Raw genomic sequence first — 18,026 nt, 5'->3', positions numbered from 1 at the left:
TCTAAGACAAGTATTAAAATGAGTACTTGATCTAAATTAAACCCCTCAAGTGTATAATATGTGTGGAATAATTGAGATACAAATGAAAAATAATTAATTAATTGCCTTCCCATCATCCTTTCCTCTTGCCACAGGGCAAAGGTCACATGTTGAGAAGACAGAAAGGGCAAAGGTTAATTTTTCTACAACTACAACAAGTTTGTGGTACATGTGAGAAATGGCAGTTTCCAGGGTTCTTGTTTACGGTGGAAAGGGAGCGTTGGGTCGCTCTGTTGTGGACTTCTTCAAATCCAAGAGCTGGGTAATTCATTTAATATTCCAAATCGACCAGAAAATCTTCCTCCCTGCAAAAAAGTGCAACTTGTGCAAGTGCAAACCAATTCTCACTTAAGTTATTCTGGTCTCCTTCAATTAGGTATCTAGGTGAATTCAAATTTGCCATCAAACTGCATCATTTTATATATCAAATTAAAGCCCTTGAGTAAACAAAGCCAAAACTGAAAACCTTTTTTTTCATAGCACTTTTCATAGCAAAGTTACATCTTGTCAAAGATTGACTTTCATCAAACAATGACGTCAAAAAGATTCAGCTAGCAAAATTCCCCAAAACGGCATTTCGGGGGTGTTTCTAGATCTTAGTCTCATTATGATAGCAGATTTTTTTAATGGAACTGCTATCAAAATCCCTCTAAAATTCCATGTGCGAGTGACTTATCACCATAAAAAATCATATATTTGGGTCAAGTGAAGTATAGAAAACATATTTATGTAGGTTTCTTTCTTCGGGCACAAGTTTTAAATTTCTATGTAAAAATGCATTGACATTGTCGGCGAATTTGGCTGACTAGCAAATGTGTTTGCCTGGCATACCTACTTCAATTCAAACTCAACAATGCTCAAACAAAGGCAAAGCAATTCAATTTGCATTGCCATGATAATGTTTGGTAAATACTAGAACACGGACCTAGATCCGACAACGGATCCACATGCCAAGCGCAGTGAGCGTAGACGAGCGTACACACAGAAGAAGTAAACAATCACGCTGATTGGCTGATCAACGCACTTGACAACAAGCCGGTTGACCCATTGGTCGTCGCTCGTCGGTGCAGCGAGTAGTAGGCGACCTTGTCACTTCTACGCGATCACAATTCACCGTCCATGGAAGAAATAAAAAATTAACTTTATATTTTAGGTATGCCAGGCAAACCTTAGTTAACACCCCGGGGTTAACACATTTGCTAGTCAGCCAAATTCGCCGATAATGTCAATGCATATTTTTACAAATTTAAAACAACTGGCCAAAGAAGGAAACCTACATAAATATGTTTTCTATACTTCACTTGACCCAAGTATATGATTTTTTATGGCGATAAGACAATCGCACATGGAATTTTAGAGGGATATTGATAGCAGTTCCATTATAAAAAGCTGCTATCATAATGAGACTAAGATCTAGAAACACCCTGGAAATGCCATTTTGGGGAATTTTGCTAGCTGAATCTTTTTGATGAAAGTCAATCTTTGACAAGATGTAACTTTGCTACGGAAAGTGCTATGAAAAAAAGGTTTTCAGTTTTGGGTTTGTTTACTCACGGGCTTTAATTTGATATATAAAATGATGCAGTTTGATGGTAAATTTGAATTCACCTAGCATTCCTATATATTTCCCTCCAGTCAGCGGCACTAGCTTTGAAGTTCAGCATTGCCTAGACTACCTTGCTCGAGAACTCTAGCCAAGAATTTGCTCACCGATAGCTTCACATTCTAGGCTAGAGAGCGAGGGATTCGCTGAAGCATGACACTGTAACGCAATGGAAGGTCAGAAGTAAACACAGCCGATCACGACAGGCGATTGCATCAAAAATGTTGCTAAAATTACACTTCAGCAAAATTTTAGACTGTCCAAAATACGCAAATCTTGCTCAAAAGATAGGGGCCTACAGTTGACTCATCGAAATAACTTTCATTCAAATTTCAACATTAACAGAATAAATAACCTCCGGTGTACAAAAATTGAACCGCTGTCCGACCGAAAAACCATAGTAAAGTACTCTAGCATCGAATGAGTAACTATCGTGTGCAAATCGAAGCTAGAGTTCTCGAGCAAAGACTACCCCGTAGTCCACTTGCCCATTGTGCATACTCTGGATATTGTATTTAAGCTTAAAACTCTGATTTAATTAATGTGTGCACAATTGATAGATTTTCACATCTGATCAGTCACCCTACTCCCTCTGTTTGTTAGCTTCCCAAGTGGACTACTGACATTGCCTTGCGGTTAAGATTTTTAACACGGGACTCTATGGAGAGTCTGGCCTAACTAAAATTGTCCATGATGTAATGCATCTTTAAATGGATCTGCCTTGTGATTGGTCGCCCATACCTCGCTATGGTTTAAATCGCCTGGGCCCAAGCGCCATTACCATTAACTACACCGTAAACAACTGTCTGTGGTATTTGGGCGCTTTTGTGTTGACGCCGAAGTTAATCTCTCATCAAACATCTAGCACGTCCATGCTTAGTACTTGTGGTTAATGGACTGATAAACAAGTATGCTTGACAGTGTGTTTTTAGAGAGCAAAGTCCAGGGGGTAAAGTTCTGCTTACAATTCAAAGTTCAATAAACTGGTAGACTCCAAAATCAGAATTGTTCAGTATTAAAGTGAGCCGTTATAATTATGCAAGATAATGTTGCATTCAATTACTTTTATTGTCACAATCGTCTGATATTTTTAACTCTTTATGACCATTTTACTATTGAATATTTTAATTTTAATAAACATCAGTATAATTTTGAGTTCAACGAAATGGGTTCATCATGACTAATAATAACATATTTTTAATAAAATTCGACTATGGCATAGTCTAAGCATTGCCATGTTGATGATGATCTGCTGTGTTTTTAATTTTAGTACTTTTATAGTGACCTGAATCCTAATAACACCTCATTTTAAGTTTTCGGTCATTCCATACACCGTAACTGGTGTAAGAGGTAAATAGAGTTGCATTCAATCATACAACCAATAGAAATCGACTGGGCGGTGTCAGGCCATTATAACATTTAACAAAACAAGCCTCTGGATTCTGGAATTGGCCATTTTTTTTGGCCATCGAACTTTGCCTGTTTTTGTGCCTACACTGATTGTTTGGTTTACTGTGTCTGTTTATAATCACAGTGATTTTTATCACTTGTTCCAGTGCACTTTTGTATTCCCATTGATCCTTGTTGTTTTTGCAGGTTTAACACTTCTCTGGGGCTTGGAACTGGTCATGTTTGGCTATCGAACTTTGCCTACTTCTTATGCCTACATGTTGTTTTTGTCCCCCTGCATACTGTCTAGTCTGTATTTTACTTGTTTCCCCACATCAAGTTGGTGTACCTTGCTCTTTTTCTTTCCATGTATTAAACAAATGTGAAATTTTGCCTGTGCATGCAAAATTGTGTGATATTCAGCCCATTCAAGGAAAAATTGCAGTGGTACATGTAACTTTTATTTTCTTAATCGACCCTCACCCCTGGCCGCCATGTATGTGACGCCGAAGTGAATGCAACAATGGCCTAGGTTAAGGCTTTATCTAAGCCTTGGCTTAGCCTCGGAAATGAGCCTCAAGAAATTAAGCCTCATATCAACCTTGTCTTAGCCTGAAAATGAATAATTATTTAAATAAATTAGCCACATTATTCTTCCTTTTTTTAAAACCTAATATTTTGTTCCAGCAGGTACATGCAAGAGCAATTTAAAGGTGCACTAAAATGTAATCTGAGAATTGGTTAAAACCAAACTTAAAAAGAATTAATGCTAGCATATTCAGGTTTTCCAGTTGAAAATTTTTTAAGTTTTAAAATTTAAAATGTTTAATTTTTTTTTTAATTTTTAAGTGTTTGATGACACAACAATTTACCAGGGTGTGCATGTAGCAACTAATTAAGGTGGCTTTATCGGCTACAGTGTCATGCACAGAATTCTTTGAAAATGATGAGAAAACCTTTATACTTGCCGCCAAGTTTTTTTTGTTTTGTTTTTCAAAAAAGCAATTTTTTGTAATGTCAAAGCCCATTGAATTCTACAGGGAAGGATTTTTGGCACTTTTCCAATTTCTCAAAATAGCCAAACTTTTGAAAACAGATTTTATTAAAACTGATTTTTCTCTCCTCAGCAGTTGTATATAATTATGTTTTAATTTGCTGCCAATATATCACAGAATAATACAAACCAAATTTATTTTTTAACTTGGTGCTACCTCATTGGCTAAAAAACAGTTGCTATCGCTCAGCCATGTACTTAGTACATAAATTCAGCTTAAGGTAGAAACATCGGCTACGGTGTCATGCACAGATTTGGTTTAAAATGATATAGAATGTGTAGTTGGGTGAGAAAAACTTGCCTGCCAAATTTGAATTTTTGCCAACAAAGCGTTTTTGAGTTATGCCATTTTTTGTCATTAGAAAACCCCATTGACTTTGTACATAAAGTGGTTTTGACACTAAGCCTCGTTCACTAAAATTGATAAAAGTTTGAAAATGGATACTATGTTTAAATATTATTTTATCTCCTTTCTATCCCCTTTATAGGACTGCTTTTTGGATATTTTTATTACAAAAATGTTGCCAAATAATATTAGTGACTTTTTTCCTATATATTGGCCAGTATTAAAGGGGATATTTGAAGGTAATGTTAGTACTTGCTCAAATTTTCTTGATTTGATCTAGAAACACTGAATGACCCAATTTCATAATTATTGTCTGAGCTAACCATATGGCCAACTTTAACAAACAAGGTGTCATATGAAAGGTTATTAAATTTAGAAACTTTTCTCGCCAGCTTTTTTTAATAAAGTGTTTCTATTTTAAGTTATGGGTGTTTCTAGATTTCCCTAATTTAAAAATAGAAAAAATGATTTTTCTCCAAAAATAAACACTTTATCAAAAAAATCTGGCGAGAGAATTAAGATATTAGGCTTATTAACCACCCCACAAACTATGGAACTCATATCACATTCCCTCTAGGCTAGCAATAATTATTTGTAGAAAAAATTAAAAAAAAAAAAAAAAATAAAGAAAAACATAAGAAATGTTTAAATTTTCATGAAACATTAAAAATAAGTGGAGTAAAGACTTTTCTTAAATTGGTTATATATTTGATATGGATACATAATTCTGATTTGATATAGTGGCTATTTTCCTGCATGGGCCTATTATCCGATGCTCCTACCTTAAAGGGACCATTGAAAGAAAATATGATTTGGTATCAAAATAAAGCCCATAAAATATAGAATCAATATCTAAAACAATTGAAGAACTACCTATTCTAGAAATAAAATTACAATGAAAACAACGTACTCGATTTACCCCCTTCCGACGCTACATCGCTGGGCCATTTATCAAAAGTAGAAAATTGGGCGCTTTCCTGATGACGCCATTGTGGTTACGCTGCTTTGTGTTTATGCTTGACATTTTTGCCGGGATAATTTGACAATCGCGATCTAAATATCAGATGCAATAATCATGGTAATACAACCACTTATATTTATTTAAAGGTCAAGTAAAAACAAAATTCCATTTGATTGTCCACATGTTATCAAAAAGAGGAAGTGGAGGGCCTTTTTATTTAATTTATTAGTTATTTACAATGCAAATGGATCATTTAAGCCTAATATTCCCGGACATTACTAGTTGTGTAATTTGTAGAGGAGGATGATAGGATGAGGCTCTTGTTATTTGATGGTTCTCTGACAGGATGATTAAAACAAAGCCTCTAAATTGAAATGCTTATTGGACAGAACAATATTATTAACTTTTGAAGTTTTCCCTAATAATAAAGAAAAAAGCATTAAACATTTCAGACTCCCTCAATTGCAATGCCATGCGAAAGGAAGCGGGGCGAGGACGATCAATTGGTGTTTTTTTATCATCATCAAGCATATTAAATGCAGCTTCCTATTTTACTTATTCATAATTCAACCCCGGTCAACATGACCATGATTCCGATGACTTTATGTAGACCCTACATGGCATATATAAAACCATAAAACTAATTATGAGTAGGCCTATGCCTATAGGCCTATGATATAGTGACGATGTTGAGGGGAATATCGCCAAGATTTGTCGCAACACATACATTGCAGATGATGTGCTGGCGCGAGCACCACCCATGGGTATTATTATTATAGGCCTATGTATTTTTTCCGTAGGACCTACCTTAAAAAATATTCAAGAAATGATTATTTTTTCCAAAACCTGACAATTGGTATAAAAAAGCTTTTTCTTCCATAAGTTAACTTTCAAAAGTGCTTATTTTCATACCCCAAACAATGCAAAGTAGGCCTAAGCCCTTTTATTTTGCAAATTTATTCCCCTATAGGCCTACCATGTGTTATACGGAGACTTGCTAATATTATTTGAGCTGCTGGCACTGGGGCAGTAGCTGAACGGCAGATGAAGAAGTTGGTTCAGAAGAACATGACATGCAAGCTGTTCTTGAAATAAATTACGAGGAGAGTGCCTATAAACATACATAGGCCTTCAAAAAGCCTATATGCTACAAACATCAAATGGGAAATATTATAGGCCTACACTTATTTTAATCCATGGATGGTTAGGACCGGGTAGGCCTAGGCTATGCTAAATTGATGTCAGTCATTTCTAAAACGAAATATCCAGCCAGGCGCGCTGTATTTTACAAGATTTACCCAATCAACATAAGCTTTGTAACTGTAGACCTACTACCTTTGATAAAACGCTCGGACACTTTGCACTTTCAAGTATCAGTGGGAGTTGAGATTGGATTAGGCCTATAAGCATTTCTATAGGCCTAACGTAAACTAAAGGCTGACAGTAAATATTGTTCATATGATTGTTTGGAGTGGCCTTTATATGTTCCTCTCGTGGTTCTTTATCTTCAAATTTGTTTCTCATTTTTCATAGGCTTTTAAAAATAAATAAAAATAAATTTCGGCTTTTATATAAGGCCAAATAAAAAATAAACATGTTTCATGTCCCCTCTCGCTTCCTTTTTTGAGGTTTCTTCAATTTTATTTTTATTTTTTGAAATTCAGTTATAACTTTTCAAAAAATATGTTTAGGAAGTAGAGATGCTTTCTATAGCCTTGCTAATATACAAGAAACACTTTTATAAGATTTTGTGATAGTTAGAGGGGCCTATCTCTCAGAACAAGAAATAAAAAGAGGCCTCCTCCTTTTTCCAGGCATTATTGTAACCTATTGTATATGCTAAAACAGCCCTAATTATGGGTATTCACACTGATTTTGCGATAAAAATAAAAAATAAAAAGCCCCCTCTTCCTCCTTTTTTTCAAAAACCCGGACGTGAAACATGTTTTTTATTTTACTTGGCCTAATATCGCCTTTTCCCAGATCTCGGAGGGTTCAAAGCGCTGTAATTTCGCTGCCATGGTACTTATCACAATCAGATCGCATCATCTAGGCTGGATGCTGCCAACCTGTCGCAAATCTAGCCGCACTTGGATTGTAACATCCACCAATTATCTTTTCAGCTCCTCAAATTTCATTGGGTGAAGGAAGTTTTGATAACCAAACAACTAATCACCGATTTTTGAGAAGCAGGAGGAAACTGGAGATCCCAAGAAAACCTGGGGATCGAGATAAACCAAGTTCACATGAGTCTTTGGGCAAGGCTACCGGGCTTGAAGTTGAACCCGGGACCTCAGTAGTGGTGCAAGGCGAGGAAACAACCACGCCAACTCGCTCTCCCAAGCTTCCCGAGCCTGACTTCTGAAAAAAAAACACCTCCTCCCTCATCAATTCATGAAAATCCTCTGGACGAGAACCAAAATATTAATTTTATACGGCCTAACCTAGGCAAGCACGCCCGGGAGGTAGGCTAATTAGGCCTAAAGAAATTAAGTCGCATGTCATGGGCTAACCCGAAACATCATTGCCTTCTCTTTCCTATCCTTACCAGATATTTCAGAGGAAATATAAGTAAAGAGTTGCTAGATATCAGAATGCCTCAGTCAAAACAAATGATACTCTCCTAAATATCTTGCAAACGCCGAGCAGCTAGCACTGACAGCTTTGACTTTGTCAATATGAAGGCCTAGGCCTAACTTACTTATGTTTCCCCGTTGTTGGCCAATTTTGTAGGCCTAGCTAGAATTTATATAGGCCTATTATAGGCCTATCATAGTAATTGTAGCTTTGTAATTTATATTATAATATCCTTTTTAATATAGGCCTACTTGTTAGGCCTAAAAGGCACATGCTGTAAACACGTTCCTGCGTTGGTTTAGGACCAAGTCTGGACTATGCAGTGTTGCCATGCAGCGGAAAGGATAACCACTTTGACGTCACAGGGGTTGCCACGTGTCTCTGCACATATGAATTGGGCGGAACGACGCGACATTGGGCGCTTTATCTTTATTTGCTGATTTGGGGGTAAAATAAAGGAAAATTATGCTTATCATTTTAGAAATGGATTCTATATGTTATTAGCTTTATTTTGATACCAAATATGTTTTTCTTTCAATGGTCCCTTTAAGGTACAATGTACAAAACATGGTGAAATTGGACACATATTTAGTGGTTAGTAATAAGTACCGGTACTATAGTTTTCAGCACTTCAGCGGTCTGCCAATTTGGCACAGTTTATGGCGTATACAGAAGTGGGGTTCTGATTGTCTAATTGAATCACGTCATTATCACATTGGCACCTCATTCGCTAGTCAAACTGCGTAGTATCGTGTGACCTAGTTCTTGTTACGTGATAATCAGACACTGCTGAAGTAATTAGCTGAATAGTAGGCCTATAATTAGTATTTGTTATTCATTTACAGTGGGTTGCATCAATTGATCTCTTCCCCAATGAAGCAGCAGATGCTAATATTGTTGTGACCAAACTAGACTCATGGACAGACCAGGAACAAGAGGTGAATGCCAAAGTGGAAGAGACTTTAGGAGGTGAAAAACTTGATGCCATATTGTGTGTGGCAGGTGGATGGGCTGGAGGCAGTGCCAAAGCTAAAAGTAAGAGCATTTTTCTTAATTTACACTATATTGGTGCTGAACAAAGAGAAACATAAAAAACCTTAAGATTCAGGGAAAGCAAGTTGGAAAAAATGAGTTTTAAGACTACATCTTTATGTATTTCAAGTAAGTTATATATTTTCCACAAAGAGATAAATAATGGGATACGTTGCTGTTTGTGGGGGCAAATGGTAACGGCAAATTAAATGTTTTGTTACCGATTATGCAACAGTCAAGATTTAAAATCTGATTTATGCAATTAAGTTTTGTCATCAGAGTAAGGTAATTGCTGTTCTATGGGTTATTATTATTGAATTTCACCGACTTGAACTAAGATGAAGTTGTTTTTTTGTTGGAAGAAATTTGTGCCCATCCATTCCAATCTAGTTTATGCTACAGGTCCGTTTTGAGCAGTACTACCTTCAAGTAAGCCTAACCAGAGTTAGCCTTGTATCAAGACATGGATTATACAGCTTACAGAATAAAGCTGTCCAATCCCTCCATGAAGCCTTGACAATAGGCTAATTTTATGTAGACATTCTGTCAGTGGTTTTCTAATACTATTCATTTGATTATTTAGGTCTTGTTAAGAACAGTGATTTGATGTGTAAGCAGAGCATCTGGACGTCAGTGATATCAGCAGGAATTGCATCCAGGCATCTCAAAGAGGGTGGTTTGCTTCAACTTACAGGTGCTAAAGCGGCATTAGATGGAGGAACACCAGGTATTACACTCACAATATGTGAACACTTTATGAAGCGCATAATTTAATCAACTTGCAAGTTAATATATATTTGTATGATTTCCTAGTATTTGTAGGATTTCACTGCAATTATTTTACTCTACTGTACATTGCTTTTAAATGATTTTGTCCTCTCCCATAGTTTGGCAAACACCAATAGTTTGGCACACACCCACAGTTTGGCACGCATAAGTACAAACATCCCCCACACACACCTTGTAAAAAGTAAAGATTAACAGGGACATGTGTTGGGGACATCAATAATAATTATGCTAGATATCTTCATTTTCATGAAGGTAATGAAGGTACATCCCATCCAATTAGACACGCCCTACATCCTTATATGTGTAGAATGAGATATTATGCTATGCATAATTATATGTGTGCTACTAAGTTGAAATTAAATTTAAATAAAATTTAAATATACTGTCTCAGACCATATCCCTTTTGTGCCTGTGAAATTCATATTTATTACATGGTTTTTCACATTATGCAATAGGGGTACATTTTGAAAAATGGTTCAGAATGCCCTTTACCCCCTCTTGACCCTTTGATCATCTCTGTTGTATCTTAACCATCAAATTTGTGGGGATACATTCCTAAAGTCAATTACCATGTAATGGATATATATTTCACACACATGAAATACAGTGGCATGACCCATACCAAAGTACATGTACGTCTCTTTGTGAGCTGTTAAAACTATCAGTAAACAGTACACAGTAAACATGGTTGTGAACAATATACCCTTGTAAATATTCTTGTGTGGGGGTGGGTATGTGTATTTATTCAAACAAACATTCATTGGTGATATGAATATAATTTGCTATATTGCAGGTATGCTTGGATATGGGCTTGCCAAAGCAGCTGTTATTCAACTGACAAAAAGTTTAGGAGCAGACAGCAGCGGATTACCACCACAGGCTGTGGCGCTTGCTATCTGCCCGTAAGTAATCTTGTTGCTATGGGGCTTGTTTCACAAAGCCTTATAATAGATTTACCACAGAAACTTATTATTGAATCAATCATAAGATATATATTTGCAGTATGCTACCACCTCCATCAGCAAGTATACTTTATGAAGTTCATGATGATCATTGATGCATCAAGTCACTCAGCCATTAAGAAATCAAAGATTGAGAACCAGAAAGCCTTATCACATTGTGAGTTAGGCTTTTGGTTCTCAACTCTCTAAATATTTCAGGACTGAAGGTCAAATCACTATCATTCTGTGGGGCCAGGGCGCATGCATGTTAATTTTATTTTAAATCTGCACATTCAAAATATGTCAATCTTCAGTTTACAACAATAAATTCCATAGAGGAATTTTGCCATGATGTTGATTGTATTTGAATTGATGAGGGCAATGTTTTTTTAATGAATTGATGGAGTTTAAAATCAAAAGTTATACTTAGAAAATTGACAAAAACAAACCTCCAGAAAACCAAAACATAAATTTATAGAGTCTAATCTTTCATTTTCATCTTGAACTTGATGATTTTATCATGTCATCTGCAGGGTAACTCTGGCCACTGCCATGAATCTGAAAAACATGCCTGATGCAGACCACGGCTCATGGACAACACTGGAGTATGTGGCAACGTAAGTGATAAATACATAGCTAGATGAATTCTTTATAATGGTCCCATGAGCTACCCCAGGTTCACACCCTCAACCAGCCCTCGAATTAAGAATCTGAAGGGGCACAGCAACTTTTTTAAGGCAAGTTGATAATTGCCTTGGATTTTCACTGAAAAGGCAAGGCAACACAGCAGTTTGTAATATTTCAAGAGGGCATCATGGCAACTGTTGAAAATTTGAGAAGGGCACCAAGGCAATTTCTCAAAAGTGAAGAAAACACACACAAACATAGATAGATACTTTTATAATGAAGGGGCAGGGCTGGGGCACCGATGGCAACTTCATTAGAGTGCTCGGCAAGTGACTGCCTTGGGTAAAGGACATATTTTGAGGGCATTACGGCAGTGGGGATGGGCACCCACGGCAAAATGCAATGGGTGCCGTGGGTTAATTCGAGGGCTGCCTTCAACTACTCTATGCTGCCCTAAAGGCTGCAATTGACACATCTATTATTTTGAGATTATGTTGGATTTAGGGTTTGGATTGAGATTGGGAGAAGGGGTCTATTTGAAAACTCAATTCCGGCAAACATGTTGGTTGTGCCTGTGTAACATTTGACATCCAGTATGCAGTCTCAACTCTATTTAATTCTGGATACAACCAAGGTGATTCCGTGGAAAGTATTTCATTTTAGACAATTTTGGCATGGTGTTGGTGCAGTTTCAACCAGCAATACTTCGGTCATTGAACTAATGCTCTTTTACATACAAAAACAGGGTAAGATAGCTTTGTGTTTTCAGGATACCTACTCCATCCATACCCCTTATATATACCAAACTATGGCACCCCAATAAATAAATAAATAAAAGGTATATTGTAATTCAATGCCTAAGTTTTTAAAATCATTGAAAATCTATGTGAAGTGATCTGTTGATTGTTTTATTCTAAATGTGATTTTGATGTCAATTTGTTCTAGGTTATTACACAAGTGGGCTGAGGGTACAGAGAGACCTGCTACAGGAAGCCTGGTGCAGCTGATTACCAAAGATAACCAGACAGAACTCGTCTTATTTGAATAAATCAAGAGGAACCTGATTGCCAAATATCACTGGTTTGAATTGTATTCAAGATGCCCTTTAAAAGGGTATACATCATTACTGTTCCTATTAAGTATCATGTTCTTGGTGGGGAAAGGGAATGAATTTAGTTTATGTTCTACAGTTCTACTGAACAAAGGAAATGCATGTTGAATAATTGTTTTAAAAAATGTGTCTTATCAAATAGACCTCAGTTGATGGTAAGCAAGATCTTTCTTGAAATATTTCTGAGACCCAATGAGCCAATATAAACCTGAGACCATAATACCTAATTTTGGTCTTAGATAATGGTCTTGGATATAAACATATGAAAAACAGACTGCTTCCTATCTCAGTAATTGCATAAGACATGCAATTACTGAGATGGGAAGCACAGATTTACTCTAGATTGGGTTGATATCCATTTTACTTAATTTGTAAGTATTTGTAATGATTTTTAAAGAAATTGGTGATTGTGTGGATTGTCTTGAGTGTATGAAATAATTAAATCATGGAACTGCAAACCCCACAAGAAAACAGAAACAAAGCAACATTATATTTCAGTGAATATTTCCAATCATTTTCTTTGGCCATAACCTGGTTCAGACATGTGACCCATGAGTTCCACTTTGAGATTGATTAATTTCATAAACAAGTAACGTATGTCTTGATAATACAGTATTTTGTGTAATAAACCTTCGTATTCACAACTGTTTAGCCCCTTCTACCAATGTGCTATAAATGGTTGAAATCCATGTATTATTTTAGGTGATGATCATGCACATGCTTGGGGATATTTTGAAATATATATTTTTGTAGTACTCATTCTGATGTAGGTTTTATATGGCATTGTTTATTGTAAGCATAGTATTTTTTGAGTTGACAATCATGTACAAGACAAAAATAGAATGAATATGTTAAGCAAAAACATAGTAATTATAAATTCTAATCACAATGTGTGTGTATTCATTCATATTTCGCTTTTTTATAGTAAATTAAAAAATGTTTGTAGACTAATATACTTTGCATGAAATTTCCTAAGTTGCTTTTAAATAATGTTACATTTTTGTTGTATATTTGCGTGGTTTATTCAAATTGTGACAATTTTAAACTTGCAAATTTCATAAAATGACCAATTTTGTCACTTTCATTTTGTATAAATTCCTACAGGGTAGTACTATCAGCAAAGTGCTAGTTTAATAATGCAGCTGTAGTGGGTGGTTGATACACTATGCCTGTACTTGTAGCATAACTGAACCCGATCTGTAATTCAGACAGACACCACAATACACTGGCTTTTGTATTGCATTACAAGTTTTTAGACTGTTCCCAGTGAATAGATTTAAGTGCTTGATAACTTAGTTACAAAAAAACCCCAAATATATTACACTTATTCGTAAAATTGTAACTCCAATTTGATTGACTGGTCCCTATCGCAAACTGGATTGCTTGACAACCCTATGGTGGATTTAATGAGCAGAATTATCAAACATTTGAACCAGGGCCAGTGTCAATATGGGTATCAGGTGTGCAAGTTGTCTGTTGAAATGGAAAGTTACAAGTGTTACTGTTGTAACTGGGAGTGTTGTGCATGTATTCAAATGCCAATAAAATAGAACTCAATTTGTTTTTTAACATTCCAAAATTTATTTGAAATATTGAAAAGTGGTGATTATGCATGCACTGCCATTTAAAAAAAAATCATTCCTCATGAAAAGAATATAATTGTGTAAGTTGCATGGTGTATGTGAAGCATGTTAAGTTTGTATGCATGTTATAATTTTGGATTGCAAGTTGAAATGTAATTACTTTATTAAAAAATCATGATTTCAAATTTATGTGTGTGTACATCTGATTCGCTGTATTGATCATACTTAGTACCCAGGAAATTAAACAAGTCTGTGGAAAGGGACACTTATTGTTCACTACAAGTTAGAATGTATATTTTGCCTGTAAAGCAATGCTGTTAATGTGGAGAGCATGACCTAGTGGTGTTTGCACTCAAATATTGAGACAAATAAAGTTCACACACAAGAGGAATGGTATGGACAATGTAAAGGAGATCCCAAGGTTTGGAGTGTCATTTCCACCCCACGTGCATAATTTTGTCAAAAGGGGAAAACACCCAAAACCTTTATTTTTATATAGGCCTATATATTATTGGTCTTTACTCAAGAACCGCAGTAGCATATCTTTGTAACATTGCAGCCAAACCATAGGCAAATGTATACAGGGAGACTAATTAGGCTGAATATGGTTCATCCAATGTGAAATATGTCAGTATCATTTTTATTCATTTACCTATATTAGCATATCATGCTGCCCTTTGTAAACTATTGTGGATTTTTGAAAGATTTATTCAAACATAGAGTGCTTTTGTCACTGATGCAAACTTGGAAGTACATCAAAGGCATCAATTGAGCAAGAGTGAGCAAGTCATTTGCATACATACCAAAGAAAATACATTTTGTACAACCAATTTTACCTCAATCACTGAAATGTTTGAACTTTGACCTGGCAATAATGAAATACTTGTAGGATAGGTTACCAAGGTAAATAGACCCAAAATTAATACTACCAGGGTCGGTGCATCACAGAAGACTTTATAAACATATCAAAAAAAGTAACCCCCCCCCCTTAAATAATGGCCATTACTCAAAAACGGGCAATTGTATTACAAATTTGTAAAATGTGTTGGAAGCAGAATTTATTTCTGCGCATTTTGCCACCTCATTTTTAGCAATCGTCTAAATATTGACGTCACAGCATACATTTAAATCAATGTAACCTAAGATTTGAAAGTTGCAGTAAATTCTATTGATTTGTATTCAGTATAATGGAAGGAAATCTGTGTAATGATATCTGAGTGTTTTTGTATTGTTGTAAGTGCAACTTTCAAATCTGGACCTCACTACATTATATTGACTCTGGGCTATCGTATCAAATGAGGTGTCAAAAATGGGCAGAAATAAATTCTGCTTCCAACTCATTTTACAGATTTGTAATACAGTAGCCCGTTTTTGAATAATGGCCATTATTTAAGGGGGTTCTACACCCCTGGCCAATTTTGTGCTTATTTTTGCATTTTTCTCAACAATTATAGCGCATTGGTGGTAAGTAAGATATGTATATTATAGGGGCAAGGACGACAACTACTGCACTGAAAATTCAACAACTCAAGGCAAGTAGTTATTGATTTATTGATCAAATATTGGTTTTCCATCATTTTTGACTGTAACTCCACAACTGTTGTCTGTGCTGAAATAAAATTTCCAGTGCAGTAGTTGTAGTCCTTGCCCCTATAATATACATATCTTACTTGTCACCAATCCGCTATAGTTTTTGAGAAAAATCCAAAAATAGGCACAAAATTGGGCAGGGGTGTAGTACCCCCTTAAGGGGGTTAGTTACTTTTTTTGAGATGTTTATTTGAGATTGTATACTTTTCAATATGAAGTATCATATTGTAGTTGTTGCAAGCTTTAGTTTGTTTATAGCACAGATCGATCTTGAGTATTTACATATTTTCTTAAAAGAAAACTTATTTTGATTGTATGATGTTGTGAAGCAAACCCAACAACTGGTAATTGTCACATGGGTTGCTTACTTGTCAATTTGAGATGTCTGTAATTGAAATAATTATGTCGGCTTGTGGTTTAATTTGATTTAGTTTCTCTGTGGGAAATGTGATATCTAAAATATCTTATTTTTCAGTTATCAAAAACTGCAATTGTTTTTATTTCATATACAACCTTGTATCCAATGTAAGAGGAAATAAACATATGCTTTTATTTGTGGAAATCATTGTGTGGTGATTTCTGACTCACTTGTTGGTATCGAATTTGTAATTATCCCAAAGGGCCAGTACAAACAAAGATGACTTCAAAGTAAGGAAAATATTGTTGCAACAGTTAATAGTTAATGAGACTGGCAAGACAGGGAAACAGCCATTCCTTGCAAAGGTGTGTAGTTAAAACTTTTAAGCTTTAACTACACACCTTTGCAAGGAATGGCACTTGTCCACAAGATTAAAACACTTGTCCACAAGATTATGCAGCCTCTATATTTCATACATTTATGCGGGCTAACTTGCGAAGAGGTAGGCTTGAATGACGGTTTAGTTAGCAAATTTGAGGACATGGGTTCCATTCCCAGCACTTTCACCTGTTTCCTCAGTAAGTTATGATATTGAAACTGTTGAAATCTTAGGAAATTTGTGTAGAATAAGAATGTTGAGCTGTCCAAGTTATCTGTGCAAACAAATTTGAATGATCAGACATTTATGGAATTTGTTCCCCTTTTCAGTTCAGCTAGTCAAATTTTTGGACCATTTTTAGCTACTCATTTATTTGGAACCAGACCCAAAAATAAAGCAAGTATGGTACCTAATGTTCAGAAGGCATGTGCCAATTTCATGATCCATACCCCATTACCTTTATGTGTAGGAATACCACTTAATAGTATCACTACATAAACCTTATCCACTTTTGTCAAGTGTGCCACAATAAGCCATTTAACATGGAAAAAAACAGTGGGATGATCAACATCAAATAATAATCGCTTGCAAATAATAAAGGAGACCCAGTAGAAAAGTGATCTCACCCGTGGAATTGAAACCAGGATCTCAGGTTTAAGAGCCCTGCGCCTTGGCCACAGGAGCTTTGTGGTTAGGCAGGTTAAATTCAAAACCAATAAGGTGGTATCACTTTTTCTGCTTATCTCCTTTACTATCATTTGCGACGGTGAACCTGGTGAAAGATTGTTTATTAAGCCATTCTGTGTTTTGTAGGTCACACTATGTGTTGCTCTGGCGACCCTGCTGAAGGGGAAGCACCCAGTGTGTGGTAATTTATTAGGGTTCGGGTTAATTAATATCATAGGTTGACCCTAGATCTAGATGCAGGGCAGTGTGGTGTGAAAGGTCCTGGGTTCAAGATCTCCACAGGACAAAAAATTCAAATCTGCTCTCCCTGTGGCTCATCTAGAAAAGACGGGCAGATAACCCTTGATAGAGAACAGTCGGTTCTGATCAGGGCAATGCCCAATTCCCAGCTATGTTTACATATTCTGTAAAAATGCCCCGGCCCTTCACCTGGTCACTTGGACTGGTTGAAGTTTGTCAACGTTATCTCCCCTGATTTCAGCTGCTAATCCCTAGATAGGCCGCTTGACATTAAAAAAAAACCCAGAGGGCACATAGTTGTATTCAGGTTGACACTTGAGCTGATACAGCTCAGGCAGGGTTGGTGATTATCAGCTCTGTCATGGGTGGGGAGCAGCGGTTCCATGTTTGCCTCTCCCTGTTAATATACCTCCGTGGTCATCATATCAGCACTATATAAACAGTAACCATAAACATTGTAGATGCATTCAATGGTGTTTTTTGGTCACTTTGACCATATGGGGCAATTAATTAACCCTAACACTCTGAGGGGATGGAGGTGACCTGTTTTGTCTGTCCCTGCCCACTGAAGGGGAACGACCCTGCCTGTGGTGTTTAGTAGGGATAGGGTTAAACCTAGTTAGGATATTTTGGGTGGTTTTGCTTGATCCAGTCCTTGAAGAAGACTTGGCCAACTAGCGAGACAAGAGGCTATCAGCTGTGGTTAAAAACTAATTGGCC

General features: G+C 36.3%; 1 protein-coding gene across 1 annotated transcript; it reads left to right on the top strand.

Annotated features, from left to right (window-relative positions):
* The first annotated feature begins 141 nt into the window (after window positions 1-141).
* On the top strand, window positions 142-15,344 carry LOC140151334 (dihydropteridine reductase-like). Its single transcript, XM_072173646.1, has 6 exons — window positions 142-301; window positions 8,815-9,004; window positions 9,585-9,728; window positions 10,584-10,692; window positions 11,265-11,348; window positions 12,304-15,344. The coding sequence occupies exons 1-6, from the start codon at window positions 218-220 to the stop codon at window positions 12,404-12,406; spliced, it is 714 nt and encodes a 237-aa protein (XP_072029747.1). The 5' UTR covers window positions 142-217; the 3' UTR covers window positions 12,407-15,344.
* The last annotated feature ends 2,682 nt before the right edge of the window (window positions 15,345-18,026 follow it).

Source organism: Amphiura filiformis, chromosome 1 (genome assembly GCF_039555335.1).
Source record: "Amphiura filiformis chromosome 1, Afil_fr2py, whole genome shotgun sequence".
Taxonomy (NCBI): Eukaryota; Metazoa; Echinodermata; class Ophiuroidea; order Amphilepidida; family Amphiuridae; genus Amphiura; species Amphiura filiformis.
This window is presented reverse-complemented; position numbering and strand designations above follow the sequence as displayed.

Bases quoted from the DNA above. Each gene is read 5' to 3' on its own strand.
- LOC140151334 (XM_072173646.1), top strand. From the start codon at position 218: ATGGCAGTTTCCAGGGTTCTTGTTTACGGTGGAAAGGGAGCGTTGGGT. The intron at 302-8,814 runs GTAATTCATTTA...ATTCATTTACAG, and splicing joins TCTTCAAATCCAAGAGCTGG to TGGGTTGCATCAATTGATCT. The intron at 10,693-11,264 runs GTAAGTAATCTT...TGTCATCTGCAG, and splicing joins GTGGCGCTTGCTATCTGCCC to GGTAACTCTGGCCACTGCCA.